The sequence below is a fragment of the Ochotona curzoniae genome, unplaced genomic scaffold (assembly GCF_017591425.1).
Source record: "Ochotona curzoniae isolate NIBS_2020 unplaced genomic scaffold, NIBS_Ocur_1.0 contig_883, whole genome shotgun sequence".
NCBI lineage: Eukaryota > Metazoa > Chordata > Mammalia > Lagomorpha > Ochotonidae > Ochotona > Ochotona curzoniae.
In genome coordinates this window covers 41,829,230-41,848,796 of record NW_024466599.1, presented here as the reverse complement: position 1 = coordinate 41,848,796, position 19,567 = coordinate 41,829,230, and the positions used below count along the sequence as shown (strand labels likewise).

General features: G+C 41.0%; 1 protein-coding gene across 1 annotated transcript in view; it reads left to right on the top strand.

Annotated features, from left to right (window-relative positions):
• The first annotated feature begins 15,301 nt into the window (after nt 1-15,301).
• The window catches only part of UGP2 (UDP-glucose pyrophosphorylase 2), a 37,686-nt gene continuing 33,420 nt past the window's right edge, over nt 15,302-19,567 (top strand). The window contains exon 1 of the mRNA XM_040993337.1: nt 15,302-15,738. Within this exon, the coding sequence (XP_040849271.1) occupies nt 15,720-15,738 (19 nt within the window). The 5' untranslated portion in view covers nt 15,302-15,719. The remainder of the gene's footprint in view (nt 15,739-19,567) is intronic.

Genomic DNA, 19,567 nt, shown 5'->3' with positions numbered 1-19,567 from the left:
AGATGCTATGATGGACAATGTCAATCAGTGGATTTTTCAATGACCTCATCGTGTTTGGAGAGACGAGATTGGCAGCAATTCATAACTGGTGAACTATCGAAACCACTTCAGCGAGTATCTCGGAGCATGCCTCACATGTGGGACTTGGGGTGGGTGGGAAACCGAGTGGGGCTTCTCCCTCAATATCCCCCTTTACCTCAGATACATGAAGGAAACAATATGGAAATAATAATAATCTTACCCACTTTCCTGTAGCCCTTGAACCTTTTTACCCAAATTAACTATGTGAGATTGTCAAAATTAAAAAAAAAAAAAAGAAAAGAAAACTAAAGGAGATTTTTAAAAGCATAGTGCCTGGGGCTTTAAGAGCACTTCATGAGCTCAGCATGATGGCCTGGTGGCTAAATCCTTGCCTTGCAAGCCTGGGATCCCATATGGGCGCCAGTTCATATCCCAGCTGCTCCATTTTCCATCCGGCTCCTTGCCTGTGTCTGGGAAAGCAGTAGAGGATGGCCTCAAGCCTTGGGACTCTGCACCTGCATGGGAGATCCAAAAGAAGCTTCTGGCTCTGGATCAGTTCAACTCTGGCCATGTGGCCACTTGGAGAGTGAACCAGAAGAGGGAAAATCTTTCTCTCTGTCTCTCCTTCTCTCTGTAGATCTGCCTTTCCAATCAAAATAAATAAATCTTTTTTTAAAGTACCTCATAAAATTGGCTTTTATTATTATGACAATTTTATCATTGGCTTTTATTACTATGACAATTATATATGTATATATATGCATGTATATATCTAATTCGAAAGGGGGAGAGAGAGCATTCTGCCATCCAAGTGGTTCACTTTTCAAATGGCCCCCACATTCAGGGTTGGGTCGGGTCTAAGATGGGGGCTCAGAACCCAACTACTTGAGCTGCCTGCCAAGGTGATGGAATCCGAAGCACAGGTGGGACTTGCTCCTAGGCACTGTGACACAGGATGGAGGCATCACAATAAGAGTCATGCCCTCTAAGTCAAATCCCATCCCCGACTTCAACGTTTATAAGGTGTATTTTTTTCAAAGATGATTGTCTCATGATAGAAACAGAGTCACAAAATGAGCAGATTTGTGAGGAAGGTGAAGAGTTTGGTGAGGAACATTTTCATGTTTATATTATATATATTTTTTCATACTTATAAAATTCAATATCTTAGCTGCAAGGTTAAAAAAACTGAGGAATGAAAACTGAGAAATGTTATAAATGGCAGATGGAAAGCAATATGAAAGAGAAGATAGCAGATTCTATAACTCTTTTGGGAAGTGGAGATTAGACCCAGATGTTGAGACCCAACTAGCCACAGGGTTTTCCCTATGCTAGCAGCCAACTAGGGAAGATGAGTTTGTGAAAGCAGGCAGCAAGCACATGTGATGCTTGTGATGTCCTTTGGCAGCAAGCCTTAACAAATCCCTCATTCTTTAGACGCATGACTCCAAAGTTTCCCATCTGAACTTTGCCTCCACAGGGAGTTCATTTTGCAATGCCTCATTAAATATTTCAGGGTTTTGCTTTTTGTGAAAAACATGCTTTTCCCCCCAGGCAAAGTTTTTGGAGGGTTTTTTTGGGGGAAGGGTACACTCTTTAATATTGTCATTTTGCCTATCCATTCTACTTTTCTTTTTCTATATCCTATACATTGTCAAAGTACTCTGAGATATATTCATGGGGTCTAGGAATTACAAATCCCTTCCTTACAGTAAATATCAACAAAAAGCATATTAAATTTAACAAAAATACATGAAAGTTATAGAACTTATATTTACTTGTAAAACTTTAGCAGCCCTTATGTATTTTGTTTTTAAAGTTAAATTACAAACCTATAGGTTAAGAAAATCTACCAAGTTAATATTTCAAAATATGAATGTAATTATTAAACTTGTTTGGTATGATTCAGTTCAATTTCATACTTAGTTTATGACTGGTAGGTGCTAGGGACACAGAAGTGAATAAATGATAAGCTCTTTGTACTTGAGTTCACAGTCTTCTTGATCCTATTTCCTATCTCTTGCTCTCTGATTATACTATGACTATCTAGTTCTTAGAGAATCTTCTGCAGCAAGTCTAAATTTAGAAATGTTATTGAGATGGTGAACTCTAAGTTGGCTCTTATAGGTAAGTAAGAATTGGGATGCGGAGGTAGGGAGTGGAGGGTGAGATATCCTTAACTGAGATAGCAGATTGGAGCAAAAAACTTGACATGGAAACAGTTGTAGAGATTGCTAAGTATATCTTCATGGCTACAGTTCTTCTGTCCACCCTAACAGGGTATAGATGAGAAAAGCAAAGAAGGATGTGAGAGGGCAGGACAATAGCTCAACTGGCTAATCCACCACCTATAAGCACTGGCATCCCCTATTGGCACCAGTTCATATTCTAGCAGCTCCACTTCTGATCCAGCTCCCTGATTATGGCCTGGGAGAGTAGTGGAGGGTGGCCCAAGTCCTTGGGAATCTGCTTCTGTGTGGGAGACAAGAAGAAACTCCTGGTTCCTGGTTTTGGATCAGTTCAGCTACAGCTATTGTGGCCATTTGGGGAATGAACCAGCAAATGTTAGATTGTTAAACTTATCTCTCTGTCTGTCTCTCCTTCTCTATATAAATCTGCCTTTCCAAAGAAAATGAAAAAACTTTCAAATAAAAAAAGAAAGGGATGTGAGTTTAGAAGATCTGCCCCCAGACCTGACCCTCATGTATGCTGACAGATGTCGCTGAATTGTTCATCCTGCCCCACCCAGCCCTAGTTTCTGTGCTCACCACTGATAGGAACAGCCTAGCAGGAGATTGCCTGTAGTTCCCCTGCCAGGCCTGTTACCAGCCACAGATCCTGTACCTGCTGGCGGGGATGGGGTACCTTGGTACAGTACTGTAGTCCAGTACTGGCAGTCTAGTCCATGTTTTTGCTTCTGTTTTAAGAGGGTAAGAGGGCAAGAGGGCAGGAGCGAGAGTTGGGGGAGGGAGAGAGAGAGTATCACTTTCCAAAATGCTTGCAACAGTTGGCTAAGGCTGGAGTCAGACACCAATCCAGGTCTCCCTTGTGGGTGACAGGAATCCAATTACTTGAGGCATCATTACTGCCTCACAGGGTCTACCTTAGCTAGAAGCTGGAATATGGAGCCAACTTGAGACTCCAACACGGGATGTATGGTGTCTCAACTGCTAGACCAAAACTCATTCCTCTGAGGAGGCTAGATTTTACTTATGGGTGGCTGGAGCCATCAAAGCTATGTAAGCAGAGAGTGAAAAGATAAGTTGTACATTTGGCAGCAACTTTAGAGTCAAAAGTACACCGAGTAAACCACAGTGAACTACTATGGACAAAAAGTAAAGCTGGGATGTGTTTATAGCAGCCCTTAGAACACAGAATTCTGACTATGGCTGCATATAAATGTTAGATTCAACATTAGCCTTAAATTTGGTTTTAAGCTGTTGTCAGTTTAGAACAGTTGCTGAAAACAAACTGACAGACTTACCTAAAGGCTTAAAGTTCAAAATAAAAATTCAAAATGAAGGCTATCAAGAAGATTTCATATACATTATAAATAAAGTTAAATGACAAATATGTTCAGCAGCTCAACTAAATTGACATAACATTTGATATTTTTAAAAGAAAGCAGAAAAGAAACTTGAGATACTATTATACTTTGTCCTTTAATATATCAGCAAAACTTAAGAAGCAATTTGATAACTATATTTCATTAAACTCAAATGGCACTTTCAAAAGTTATCTTGGAACAAAGAAAGAGAAAACTATAAACTGTAGAATGGATATACTGAAATAAATATCTGATTATACTTAGTCAGAACTATACTGAAAAAGCAAATTAATGGGGTGCTAGCTCTGCAGTGCTAGATGAAGTCTCTCCCTCTCTCTCATTATGCCTTTCAAATAAAAAATAATTTTTAAAAGCAAATTAGTGGGAAGGGAGAGACTTATTCACCTCAATTGATATGCTTTCTGCAATGTAATTAAAAATCAAATAAATGAGGGAAATAAGTGGAAAAATAAGAAGTGAATGAATAACATTCTCTGGTTGGGTGAAATGCTTAGTCTTAGATGTACTCATGGACTAGTAACATAGCTCCTTATGTAGCTGTAATAATTAAGATACATAACTAAAAAAATAAAACTCTAAAACTTTAAGCCACATCATTTATGCTGAATATATTGCAAAAAGAACATACAAACACATAAGAAAACCTAATAAATGAATGGACACAAGAAATATTAACAATTACAAAAGAAACAAAAGAATGAAACGATGACTTAAAATTCAGTCTTGCTAATTTTATTAGTCAGTTCTTTGACATTATAATAAAAGCACTTGGAAGAAAATATTCACGTTTATTTTGACTTAACTTTTTGGAGGCTCATAAATCAAGAGCAGATGAACTCCACTGTTTCATCAGTTGACAATGATGGCAATGGTAGAGTATATAGCAAAGGTGAACAAAAGACAGCCTGGTGAGTCAGGCTTATATGACACTCTCTTCCAAGAACTGCCTTGGAAGGCACACCCTCAATAACCTAAGGACCTCCCGATAGGCTTTACCTGTAATCACCATAATTGGATTGCTTCTAATTCCACAGTAACATTATCTTAAGACTTTGTGGTTTAATACTACCATGAATTAGGAAGTCAAATCTTGTCAAATCACTGTTCTAGTAAGAAAATTCTAAATAATAGAATTTTTTCCTAATAGTAAAATTTTTGTTTTGGTTTGGTTTGCTTTTAAGTAAACACAGTAAGAGTTAATATAAGAGTACCACAAATGGGACACTCTGCCTTGCTAGTGAGTGATATTTAGAAACACAAAAATGTGAGTATTTGCATGTTTTCACTCAACAAAACTCTCAATATTTATTTTAGGGATACCTCGCTAGAGATTTTACAAATCTATTTATTTATTTTACTTGAGATGAAGAGAGACAGAGATAAAAGGAAAGAGAGGGAAAAAAATTCACTATTCATTCACTTCCCACAGATATCCTAGAAACGGGAACTCAATGTAAGTTTCCCATGTGGGTGCCAATAACCAGTTACCTGAGCCATCATCCACTACCTCCCAGGGGAGTCATTACCAGAAAGCGATATTTAAGAGCTGAGATGCCAACACGGAATATGGGTATCTGAAGAAGCACAAAATATCCACCCTGCATTTCATTCCTTAAGGATTAGAGGTCCTACTCAAGTGGCATAGGATAATGTAAGGTTTCATATTATATCATGGGACCTTCTGAGAAGCAGCTCAAATCAAAAGAATTCCAAGAACCACCTGCTCTCTATCTCATATGGGATCTTGCAATCTCTCTTCAAGTCTGTCACACTTGTATTCCTCTGCTGTCTATATTCTATCATACAGGGTTTCTGATTTTATACATAACCAATGCACTTTATCAGGACGTTCTGTTCTTCATAAATCTGGAACTGAGACTGAGGAGACTGTGATAGTGGGAAGGGATATAGAAGGGATATAGAAGGGATATAGAAAGTTGTGCACCATACTTGCTTATAAAACACCCAACCCCTTGGGCTTGGTGTGATAGTGTTATGGTTAAGGTCCTTGCCTTGAACACGCCAAGATCCCATATGAGCGCCAGTTCTAATCCCAGCAGCTCCAATTCCCATCCAGCTCCCTGCTTGTGGCCTGGGAAAAGCAGCTGAGGATGGCACAAAGCCTTAGGACCCTGCACCCATATGGGAGACCCGGAAAGAAGTTCCTGGCTTCTGGCTTTGGATCAGCACAGCACCAGCCGTTGTGGCCACTTGGGGAATGAATCATCGGATGGAAGATCTTCCTCTCTGTTTCTCCTCCTCTGTACATCTGCCTTTCCAATAAAATAAATAAATCTTTAAAAAAAATCTACCCCCAAAAGATGCATGCTATTGCTTCTCATATTTCTCTAACCAAGGGAAGGCACATGACCAAAACTAACTTCAGAATAAGCAAGCAAGAAAATATCTTAGCAAATATTTCTAGGAGAACTAGAATATTTGTGAATATTCTTCATGATTTCTTTAGCTACATCTTTATGTGTTCATGTAAACTTGCAAATATAGATTACATTGAAAGTTATGTCCTGGCCTCTGTGCAGTAGCCTAGTTGCTAAATCCCTCGCTTGCACACACCTGGAATCCCATATGGGTACCGGTTCTAACCCTGGTTGATCCATCCAGATCCCCGCTTGTGGCCTGGGAAAGCAGTGGAGGATGGCCCAAAACCTTGAGACCCTGGCACCTGCGTGGGAGACCCAGAAGAAACTCCTGACTCCTGGCTTCAGATTGGCTCAGCTTCAACTGCCAGACACTTAGGGAGTGAACCAGCAGATGGAAGATCTTTGTCTCTCATTCTCTCTGTAAATCTGATTTTCCAATAAACAAACAAATAAATAAATAAATATTTTAAAAATTATACATCTGCACTTTATTTGTTTATTTATTCATTCATTTACTTTTGACTGAGCAGGGGTAGGTGGTGCAAGCTGGGCCTACAGGTGTATTTATTGTACAAACTATGTGAGCCCAGTGACCAGGCTCAGCCTATCTCACCTATAAATAATCAGAGCCATCTGCACTATATATACATTTTTTAATTAAGACATGTCAGGGAGAATCAAGAAGGCAAAATAGGGTAAGGATGCATTTAAACAGATAAATAAACATTAGTCAGTGTGAAGCAGAGAGGGCATGTTCAAGAAAATAAAACAGGACAGAATGACAGCAGAAGGGCACCTGTAGACTGACAGACACAGGAAAGCAATGGACACAACAGTGTGGTGTTGCAGTGACTAATACCCCAGTGGCATTCAGCAAGCAGCAATCTAATTACACCAGCAGCCAGAACTCCACCAGCAATAAGGTAGGAAGGGGAGTTCACCTGGAGCTCAGGAGGTGAACCCAGACAAAGAACTGCCCGTCCTGCTAGTCTGTTTGATTTTATCAGGAGCAGAGACAGAGTAGCAGGTCCCAGATAGACGGTGCAGGAACAGGAAAGATTTCCGAGCCCAGCCCACCCTCTAGAGCCAAACTGGGCACCATTTTGAATTAGGAGGGAAAGGCTAAGGGACAGTACTGTACATGCACTGGGCTGGAAGTGAACTCATTTCTGGCTCAGTGAACTGCAACAACGTGGCATCCTATGATTTCACCCTAGATAGGTCCTGTAGCCCTCAGTATTAAGAGGGCAGCTTATATCTGTAAGTGCTCACTTTAAAGAAAAAGAGAAACATCTCCAATTAAAATATCTCCAATTAAACATCTAATAATGCATCTTGGAGAATTAGAAAGACAAGAACAAATCAAACTCCAAATCAGGCGGAAATGAAGAACAAGGATCAAACCAGAAATAAATGAAATGGAAATTAAAAACAATGAAGAAAATCAACAAAATTAAAAGTTGTTTTTTAGGGCCCGGCGCGGTGGCGCAGTGGTTAAGGTCCTCGCCTTGCACGCCCGGGATCCCATATGGGCGCCGGTTCTAATCCCGGCAGCCCCGCTTCCCTTCCAGCTCCCTGCTTGTGGCCTGGGAAAGCAGTCGAGGACAGCCCAAGGCTTTGGGACCCTGCACCCACGTGGGAGACCCGGAAGAGGCTCCTGGCTTCGGATCGGCATAGCATCGGCCCGTTGCGCTCACTTGGGGAGTGAATCATCGGATGGAAGATCTTCCTCTCTGTCTCTCCTCTCTGTATATCCGCCTTTCCAATGAAAAAATAATAAAAATAAATCTTTAAAAAAAAAAATTAAAAAAAAAAGTTGTTTTTTAAATCAAAATTAGAGATTAAAAAAAACATTACAAATGATACTACTGAGCAAAGTATCATAAGAAAGTAGTATAAACATCTATATGCTATTAAACTTGAAAACCTCAAGGAAATGAATAAATTCCTAGATTCACCTAAGCTACCAAGATTAAATCAAGAAGATGTAGACAACTTAAACAGACCCAACCAAGCAATGAGATTGAAACAATAATCAAAAGTTTTCCATCAAGGAAAATCCCAGAACCTGGAATTCAAATAGGAAGTAACGTCAATACTTTAAACTATTTCAAAATATTCAGCATGATGAAAACTTTGCCAAACTCCTTTTGAGGCTAGCATTATTTTGATACCAAAGTCAGAGACACAACACACAAGGAAGTCATAGGCCTATATCTCTAATGAACATAGATGTAAAGGTGCTCAACAAGGTACCAGCAAATTGAATGCAAAGCCATATCAAATTATTAAACATTACTATCAAGTGGAATTTATCCCGAAATTTGCAATGATGATTCAATATTCTCAAATCAATAAACATCTCAAATCACATCAATAGAATGAAGAAGAAAAACCATACGATCATTTAAACAGATGCAGACAAAGCATTTGATAAGATTCAACACTCCTTCATGATAAAAAAAGAATCTCTCTACAAATAAGTATACAAAAAACATTCCTCAAAATTATGAAGGCTGTATACCATAGGCCAACAGCCTGTATTGAATCGAATGGGGAAAAGCTTAAAGCATTTTCCCTCAGATAGAGTAAGATAAGGATGTCCCTCTCTACCTTATGTGTTTCACTTGAAGTTCTAGCAAGAGCAATTAGGGAGGAGGAAGAAATAAAGGACATCAAAATTGGAAATGAGGAAATCGAATTATCCACATTTGAAGATCATATCATTTTGTACATGGAAAAACTTAAACATTCCAAACTGATAAATTTATTAAACCAATTCAGTAAAGCTGCAGGGTACAAAATAAACATACAAAACAGTAGCCACAAAAACAAGAGTGAAATCATGTCATTTGGAACAAAAATGATCCCTGCTGTAAACCACTATATTTAATGATGTGAGTCAGTCCTCTAAGCACAGATATCATACATTCCCTCTGATATGATGGCTAACATATAAAGTACAATATTTATGTGTGTAAGCATATATACATATGATATTTATTTTTAAAAAAAGATGTATTTTTTTTCTGGAAAAGCAGATACACAGAGAGAAAGAGAGACAGAGAGGAAGCAGATCTTCTGTCTGCTGGTTCACTCCTCAAGTGGGTGCAATGTCAGAGCTGAGTTGATCCAAAGCCAGGAGCCAGGAGCTTCTTCCGGGTATCCCAAATGGGTGTGGGGTTCCAAGGCTTTGCGCCATCCTCAACTGCTTTCCCAGGTCACAAGCAGGGAGGTGGATGAGAAGTGGAGCTGCCGGGACTAGAACCGGCGCCCATATGGGATTCTGGCACATTCAAGGCGAGGACTTTAGCTGCTAGGCCACGGTGCTGGGCCCAAGTATTGCCATTTTTTTTTTCTCTGAATCAAAGTTTGTAAGACAGTCCTACAAGTTTAACACATCAACAAAGTGGAGACAATGGCAGGGGGTGTGAGTCAGCTACATCCACAGCCACTCCAATAGGAAATGAAAATATAATGACTTATATCTAGAAGCCAAATAAGCGTAATTTAAAAAAGAAATATAATGTAATATCAACATTTAAAAATATGGATAATCAAAGAAAAAGAGTTGCTCCTGCAATGCAGAGATGGAGTTAAGAGAGGCAGGGCAGAAGAGTAATGCTACTCATTATGGGTACTGTGGTCCTACTGTATTTGGATTTCTCTTTAAAGATGTGCATTCCTTTTGAAATAAAAATAATAATAAAAAGTTCAACTTAAACTATCACCAGAACTTAACACTTTGGGTAATTTTCCTTGTGGTTTTTTTTTCTCTGTGACATTTCTCTCCTTTTAATTTTATAGAGAGAAAACACTCTTACCTTTTATTTTGTAATTGTATTATCTACTGAATTACACACATTTATCCAATTATTTAAGCTTTATCCTAAGAGTAGTCCTGCAGATACTCTCTCTAACATTTAGTTAAGGTTGTGGGTATGAAATGCTTAAAGTAAAACCACAAGTCTAAGTTATGAAATACAACTTCTTTATCCCTTCCTTCCCAGAGTGACACTGGCATGAAATTTAATAAGCTGGTCATAAGGCAAAAAACAGGGAGCTGGATTGGAAGGAGGAGGAGGCAGGGAAGAGTTGGGACAGAAACCAGTGGGATGCCTGTACTAGCAGCCAGACAATTAGTTCGCTATGCCACTGCAACAGCCCCCAAGCCTAATAACTTTTTAAAAATGATTTATTTATTTTTATTGGAAAGTCAGATTTACAGAGATAAGGAGAGACAGAGAGAAAGATCTTGCATCCACAGGTTCACTCCCCACATAGCTGCTATGGCCAAAGTTGAGCCAATCCGAAGCCAGGAGTCAGAAGCTTCTTCCAGATCTCCCACATGGGTGCAGTGTCCCAAGGCCTTGACTGCTTTCCCAGGCCACAAGCAGGGAGCTGGAAGTGAGGTGGAGCAGCTGGGACACAAACTGGCACCCACATGGGATCCTGCACGTGCAAGGTGAGGACTTTAGCCACTAGTAAGCCTAGTAACCTTTAAAAGCATTCAGATGATTGATTTATTAACTCTAGTGTAGATAGTTACCTTTAATTGTGACTTTCTTTAAGTACCTCACCTGTTTGAAATAACTGCTGCATTTCTTACGTTATATATTGTTCAAACAATTTAAAAATCACACGGGTGAACAAAGAAAAGAATATGTCATCATTTAAATTCACACCTTGTTTCAACAAACTTCCTGCCTCGTTAACAACAGAGCATTAGCAACAGGAAAGAATGAAGCCTTTTTCTTCCTCAAGTTTTCAGAAACCATTCATTTCCAAAACACTCATTCATTAGTAGTCTGTCTCATAGACACAATTTGATATGTTTTTCCAGTTAACCCTATTCTGTTACCTTTTGATTCAAATGAAATGCTCTATTGTTACATCTAGTCAGTAATTGGCAATTGCTCACTGAGTGACAGTAGCCCCCGTTTCTTCCTTCAAGTAGGTGATTTAGGATTTAGATGGGTACAGATATGAGCCAATATGGGCAACAGTCCAGGATAGTTGTTGTCTGGTTTCTTGGCTACACTTGGGCATGGCATACAAACTTTTATGTCGATGACATGTTCCCTCAAACTGCACTACTTTACTTTCTTGAGTGTAGAGAAGAAAAAAAAAGTAAATAAAAGATCACACATATTGCTGGATCTGCATACCTATTTTATATTACAGCAATTTCTAAGCTATGTCATTTTTTAAAAAGATTTATTTTATTTTAATTGGCAAGTCATATATACAAAGAGGAGGAGAGACAGAGAGGAAGATCTTCTGTCCAATGATTCACTCCTCAAGTGAGCTCAATGGCCGGTGCTATGCCGAGGTCTCCCACGCAGGTGCAGGGTCACAAGGCTTTGGGCCACCCTCGACTGCTTTCCCAGACCATAAGCGGGGAGCTGGGAAGTAGAGCTGCTGGGATTAGAACCAGCGACCAAATGGGATCCCAGTGCATTTGAGGTCAGGATTTTAGCCACTAGGCCATGCCTCTGGGCCCACTAAACCATGTCTTAGTATATAATTCTCATGCTGGGTAGGTAGCAAAGCTTACCATAACGTCATCAGGGTACCATATTTACTGTTATCATTCTTATATGAAAGGAATCTGAAAGTTAATAGAAAATTTGTGTCCTTCTAATTCCATTTATCCAAAAACTTGAAAGCTCCCTCATACTTCGACCCAGGTGCACATTCTAGGTGGAAATAACCGTAACTTGAAAAATCTTAATCCCAAAAAGAAATTAAATTTCTTACTAATGATTCTCAGACAGTAGAGAACAGGATAGAAATCCACGAGTTAAAATGACTCAGTGGCATTAACAGTTTATTCAGTGTTCTTAGGCAATGTATACTATATGTTAGACACTGTGCCAACCCATTACATCTACGACAGCTACCAAAGATGCCTAGAAACTAGAACAGTAGATAGTATTTCCTTATTGTTAATGAAGTTCCTAACTAAAGAAAAAGAAAAAGATGTGAGAAGATTGATAAATATAGGCCCCAGCACAATGGCTCAGTGGCTAAATCCTTACCTCACAAGTGCCAGGATCCCATATAGGTGCCGGTTCAGGTCCTGGCTGCTCCCTTCCATCTCCTTACTTGTGGCCTGGAAAGCAGTAGAGGATGGCCCAACACCTTTGGACCCTGAACCTGAGACCCAGATGAAGCTTCTGGCTCTTGGCTTCAGATTGGCTTAGCTCTAGCAGTTGCAGGCCACTTGTGGACTGAACCAGCAGATGGAAGATTGTCTTGTCTCTCCTTCTCTCCATAAGTCTGCTTTTCCAACTAAAAAAAAAAAAATGACTAAGGTTACTAGGTATCCCCAGGACATGAGCGTGGATAAAGCACACTAAATATTACCATGTACCTATGGGACAGTAATAAGAAGGGATGAAGGAAATTACAAATTGTGTCAGCCTTACTGGCAGCACATTGGAATCACAAAAAAAGCTTACTTGTAGGCATCTTTAATCCTTCACCCATCTCATTCTAATCCCTCTTCCCAGCCTATATATTCCTTTCAAACCCTTCATCTTTTTCCTACTTTAGCTCTCTCCACTCTGTCTGCAATGACATAATCTGTAAATCTTTTATAGGTATCTAATGCTTCAGATTATCAACATCATGTACCTTGAAGGGAAATTCTAACCTAGCAAAAAAGGATTAAACACATATACATACAGAGAACAAGATTTTTTAAGGATTGAAATAGGCAATTGCCTTCTAATCAAGTCATGACCCCATGGCCATGAAGACCTACCTCCTGCACCTACACATACATACATAGATACATTCAGCAGCTGGGCACCTCAAGACATATCCCTTGCTTTCATATATCTGTTAAATGATGTATTTCCCAGTGGCTGAGGGAGTGGGAGACTCTTTTATATGCTCTTTGGGCATTCAGAAATTAAATTTAATTCTCTATCTAAACTATTTAGTGGGGCATTTAAAAAAATATTTGGGAATAGGCATCTAGCATGATGCTTCTGTAAAAATCAGCCTCTGAATAGTTATGGCTTAAACTCCTGAAAATGGTAAGTTTTTTTTTAAGTTTCTTGAGGCAGCAAGTCTACATATTTTGTTATAATAACTCAATATTTAATCACTCATAAATCAAAGTATCAGTTTTAGTAATAGCAAGTGCCCTTACCGGCATTTCAAACCCATTTCCTTTCCCTTCATTTTCTGTGAAGGTGAAAAATAACTAATCATTCTTGCTGATTATAAGCCTTGCATAATTAGAAACTTTATTGCTCTGTATACTCTGCAGGCTAAGAAACTCAATGGGGCCCAGCCTTTGGTCAGCCTTTATTTTGGCACTAACACTGATAAATAAATACTGCTTAATCAATTCTGGAATAATTTCTCTACTATTCACAAGAGCTGCAGACATTCAAATTAAGTCTGCAAATGCAGCTACTGAATTGTAGATATCTATTTACGATACCTTGTTTTTCTTGGGGCAAGTTAGTGTAAAACAGGGAAGTTTCTGGGTGTAATTCATTCAGATTTCACTTAAAGTACCCAAATGTCTGTCACTGTTTAGTGTGACAAATGATCACTGGCCTTTTATTACATGTTGTAACACTGGTGTCTTAAAAATTCTCACTGTACCTTAAAGCCTCAAATCTCTTTGGGAAACATATGGTTTACTGCAGACACTTCAGAGCGCTGACAATTCACACACCTGAGGCAGGCAGGCTGAGTCAGGAGGTGCAAAGGCGAAGTCTGGGTACACTCAGGCACAGGCACTCAGGCAGTGGGCGTGGCAGTATCGAGTGGGCTTACGGGCGCTGAGGTGGCCCCTCAGGCAGTGCCCACGCTAGGGTCCATGTGCTAGCCTTTAACATCCTCTCCCTGAGGACTTGAACAACTTAGAAGTCACTTCCATAGGAAGCAGACGAGTAAATGTCTATAGGACAGCAACAGTCCCCAATGCACGAGGGTGAGGTTGGTTCTTGTGAGCGTACCCTCAGCTAGCACTTCCTTCGACGCCCTAAGTCTCTCTCATTTGGCGGCCCCGAAGCTTTAAGAAGCATCCCACCACAGACGTGGTAAGCAGAGATACTGTCGCTGAGGAGGGGCTGGGCGCTCTCTCCGGACAGCTGCTGAGGCGAGCTCTCGCTCCCTTCGCCAGAGTGTTTCCTCAGTGCTTCCTGAGCGGGAACACTATCACGGGCTGTAAACACAAGCACTCGTGTTTACGTTCTTTTCCGAGCCCGGGTGACTGAAGGAGGCGAGTCTCACAGGTGAGTCGTCCGCGGCGAGTGTGACGCGCGGGATTCCCTCGCGCGGCCCAGGTCCCGCCCCCACCGTTCGCTCTCACGCCGCAGACTGCCCGCCCCCTGCCACCTCCGCACCTCTCATTGGCCCAGCGCTCTGTGCGCCTCGGTTCCGGAATGGTGGCTGCGGCTGTCTCTCTGGGACATTTCCGCATTCGGTGGGGCGGGGGGCGGGGGAGGGCTGCCCTGAATGGAGGGGGAGGGGAAGTGTTTGGGAGAAAGTAGGGGTTTTGAGTGTCGGGAGCCCGCCAGCGGTGGACGAGAGGGGGGTCAGCAGCTGGGCTGCGATCGCTGGCACGGGGCTCAGGGTGTGCACCAGTGAGGGAAGAGGGGGAAGCGGAAGGGTGCCTCAGAGGTGACATTTCCTCAGCCTGCGAGGCTTCTTCTCGGGGCGCCATAAACGCCCCTAATCTCCCAGCTGCTAAAGGAGGAGAAGGAAGGTGGGTTTCGCTGGCTATATGGGGAGGGGCGGGGTCAGGCTTCCGGTGATCCCCTCAGCTGCTACGTTTTCTCTATTTGAGATGTTTAAGAGTGCTTCTGCCCCTTCCGCTGTAGCCCCAGGGGCTGAATTTCGGATTTGGAGGAGCGCGTGGACGGAGGGAGCCGAGGCCTCCCTGGGGATTCCGCGCGGTGCAGGGACCACCCCTCTCGGGCGGCCCCTTCACGTCGGCGGCCTGGGATGGGGCGGCGTCGCCTCGGGCCTCTGCAGCCGAGCAGCTGCGGCCGGGTTTGGCGACTCGCGGCGACTCGGCGGGGCGCTGGAGGCCGCGGGTGACCCGAGGCCCCGGCCAGTTGGCCTGTCTGCGCGCGGAATTCCTGGTGCCTCCTGGACGTCCCAGGATATTTTGGGGCTGGTAAAAATGGTTCCGTTCGCCCCCTCCCCCTGCCCCCCACGGCCGCCTGACCCGCCTCGCCAACTCGTGCTGGGGCGGGAGCGGCTGTTGACGGGAGTTTTCCGGGTACCAGCCCGAGATTGGCCGGCGGCGATGGGGAGGGGGCGGCGGGGCTGCGCCCCGGGTGCCTGCTGCAGTCCAGCCCCAGAGGGCGTGGAGCTCGAGGGGCGGTGAAATAGCCGCTGTAGGTCCGCCTCTTTCATTGATGAAATTTAAGTTCGTGTGTTTTTACCTTTTCCGGGAGACTCCTGCTGGTTCTTGTTGGTGTCCAGGATCGCAGCGTAGCCGGGAGTTCCCAAGGCCGACTTAATTCGCAAGTTTCTGTGTTTGGGAATCGGAGGGTTCCCCAGGTGTACATATATATTCTTGTATATATGTATGTATATTTGGAGCAAGTTTTATTCGCTTGAATAAAGACTTTCTAAGTAGTGAAACACAGGAGGAGAAAGAACTCGTCGGTTGTTAAAGCCAAGAGAGAAGGAAGAGGGACCTGCCGATAGTGTGACTGCTAGAAATTAAAAATATATATATTATAAGTCAGTATATTAATAACATTCTTACAATGTCGAGATTTGTGCAAGGTAAGATTTGCTTCTTCTGATATCTCGGGTTGATTCGTCAAATTTGGGTCCTGGCAGTCGAGAGGGTTGGTGGGTGGTTTGGAAGTGGAAATGTTCATTTGAGATACCATTTGCGAAGCCCTATGCGTTTAATTGACATCTGAACCGCCTTATGCTGCTGGGTCGGCGTTTTGGATAAGTATAATCTGTACCCCTGAGCCCGTTTGGTTTAGTTTTGTCTCTTTGAAATCAGGTTATAAGCACTTAAGCTCCCCTAAATAGAGGCTGTAAATGATAATAAAACAAGGTTTTGGCTACTGATTAATCCCTGTTCTACTGAGCGGTGTCAAGGTACCCTGTATATTGGGAAGGAGAACTGGGAGGGCCAGAAGGCAGGTGGTTTTTTAAACTAAAGATTGTTGAGGAAGCTTTAGTGTTCTCAGCTTCTGCTGTGTTTGTGCGTACGTGGTAAAGAGTCAGATTCATTTATTGCGAAACCGAGAATAACCGAAAAAGCTGGAGGTCATTTCAGCTGGAGCAATGACTTTGCTGCATTGCTGTTTGTTTTTCCTTTTTTTTTTTTTTTGAAATAGGAAAATGTGATGAAAGTTTCTTTGAAATTTGTAACCTGCCTCATAAAGTTCCTCTTGTGTATTAAGAAATGCTCATCAGCAGAGCTAAGCAGTACCGCTGTGTGTGTTGGGGCTGTACACGTTGAAATTGGTGCTGCCTTAAACCTCTGTCACCAGTTTGTAGGTAGTTTGATTTGCTTTCTGGAATGCAAGAAAATCCTTTCCTTACAGATCCCAGTGTTAAAAGCTTCAGCCATATTGCCGGAACACACAACTAGTTAAGTTTCCAGTCACTTATTGTGTCAACAAATGCAGCAGTACTTAAAAAAAAAAGTTAGTAATGGCCATCATTTTACCCTGGAAATAAAAAATAGCTCTTTAAATGCTGTGTCATAGATTAAAGTACAAATTTGGTGCCTGCATTATTATGAAAACATATGGGCACTTTATGCCTACCTTTAGCACCAGGTTCCGAAATGTCACTTGTCATTAGACTTTCAAATGCATGTTACATATTATATGCGATAAGAGAGTTTTCTCATGGCCTGATTAAATTCATGTCTTGTTGAAAAGTAGAAAGGCAAAGGTACTGGTTTTAACAACAATAAAGTTCAGTTACCATAGAGTCGCTATTTTATGAGAATGTGCCAGGGGAAAAGTAGACAAAGTGTTTCAGGCAGTTATGTTTTACAATAGCTTGCTGAGTTGGTATGCAGTAATATTAATAATCTTCGATGTCATAGCTATCTTTGGGAAAATTTAAATCCAGTGACAATACTTAAGAATTGCTTTGTATAATAGTCATTACTTAGTCCTTACGCTTTTTTTTTTGAAAAGGAACTTTTTATTTTGGAATTAATATAATTTATAATCCTACGGTTTTAATTTATAGAAATTGTAGAAATTTCTATAGATTTATAGAAAAATAGCACAAAATTAATGCAGATAAATTACTGTTCACTGCAGATCTAATTCACAGTACAGTTCTGATGATTCAGTCTAGAATACCAGTGCATTTACTTGTCCTTGTACTTTATTTTAAATGGTAGCTTTCTTTCAAACCAACAGTTTTACACAAAAAGATGACGCCCTTCCCCCTACCATATTTTAACAGTTGTACTCTGTTTTAAATTTTGTACATTGTGAGCTCTCTGTACGTTTAACCTTGCTGCTGTTATAAATGATAAGTCTGAGTCGCAAATGATAACCTGGATGATCAGTACCTTCATAAATCAGTTTTCAAGTATGAAAGTTGGAGCTTTGGCTTCTGATTTTTTTTAAAAAAGCATTTACCACATTGGTACCAACTTACACTGCTCCATAGGGAAAAGAGTTAATAAATATTAGATTCCAAACTACTTTCATACTTTGTCTCATTTAAGCTTCATAACAGATTGTGTGTGTATATGTGTATAATGTATATATATATAAACACACATATATGTTTATATATGTATATGTGTGTATAGTATATGTGTCTGCATATATATAAATATATATAGACATATTTATATAGTGTTCATACTTCACAACTAATGATTGGATTCAAAATCCTTGTCCTGTCCACACTTTATGTCCTTCCTTGTGTTAAAAACTGGAAATGGCCCAGTTCTCCAACTAGATTGTCATTCTACTTGATCAAAGATAATATATCCCTGGGAGAAAGAAATTGTCTTGTGAGTAGTAGAGGTTTTGAAAGAATTAATCATGGATTAAAAATCAGCATCCCACAATTCAGAACTTTCCATGTGCTATTTTAATTAGCTTACATTTTTGGTTGTGATTTTTATAACACTTCTTAGATAAATTTTTAGAAGGATGGGAAGATATGGATCATATAACAAGTCTATTTGTTAAATGGCCAGAGCTGAACCTATCTGAAGCTAGGAGCCAGGAGCTTCTTGCAGTCTCCCACATGGTACAGACTCCAAAGGCCTTGGGCCATTAGTCGACTGCTTTCCCAGGCCACAAGCAGGGAGCTGGAAGGGAAATGGGGCAGCCAGTACACAAATCAGCACCCATATGGGATTCCGGCACGTACAAGGTGAGGACTTAGGCTACTAGGCCCACATACAGGCTCTCTACAACTATTTTTAAATGCTTGATATATGCAGGGCACTATTTTGGGAATAACGATGGTTCCGCTATGGCAGGCACTTAAGAGTGCGGCAGGTCTGCGTGTGTTGTATCTCTGTGTAGTATATACATTTCCCCCCCTTAACTTTTACTTGCTTTATTTAAAAAACAGTAAAGAGAGAAATACTCTCTTATCATCTGGTTTATTTCCTACATGTTCACAACAGCTGGCGCTGAATCCAGGAGCCAAAAACTCAACCTGATCTCTCAAATTGGAGACATGGACCCAACCACTATTAAAAATACTAATACCCAATAAAAAAATAAGGTTGTCCTTTAATGTTCCTAAATTGAACCATCACAGTTGCTTCACAGGGTGCACATCAACAGGAAGCTGGGATGAGGAATGGAACTGGGTGGGACGAACCCAGCCACTCTGATGTGAATCTTAAGGATGCATGTCTCAGCCCCTGAGCCAAACCCCCACCCCTGCATCAGTTTTTGCATGTTAGAAGAGAAAAGGTTACTTCAGTTGGTCTGAATCCCTTTTTCCAAATACAGGAAATATATGCACTTTATATGAAAAGTGGACATCTCCATCCTTAAGCATTTTGACCATAAGCTATTAGGTGGAAAAGTGCACTAAATAAAAATACTTAGTGTTGATAGGAAAGTGAGTTCTTAGCATGCATTCCTTGGGCAAAAGAAGATTGGGCTCTCCATGGCCATCTCCTTAGGCACTGAAAGTTCTTTGTCAAGAACTTCAAGACCCTTCTTGGCTGTACTGGCAGTGTTCTTCCTGGCTGTGTATACTGCCCTCAGGTAACTCTGAAATTTCTTCTCCAGCTGCTGGTTTTCTCTGCCCTAGAGGTTGTTGCAGCTATTATAAATAAATCTGAACACTGTCTCTTTCCCAGCAGAGTGGGAAGGAGTTCCTTGTCACAGTTGGATGTGCTCGGGATCATTAGCTATTGTGACTTTTTCTCCAAGTTTCTCAGGGGTGGAATTTGAAATTTTGCTTTGAAAAGTTTTGAGATCTGTGGGGTAATCGGTGTGAATGTTTTGAAAATTAATAAATGGAGAAGAGACTAGTGTTCAGCCAGCCAAAGTCAAATGTGTTCATATTATCACATTAGAAGCATATTAAGGAAAGATTTATTTTTAATGGTAAGGTATATTTACAAAGAGAAGGAGAGACAGAA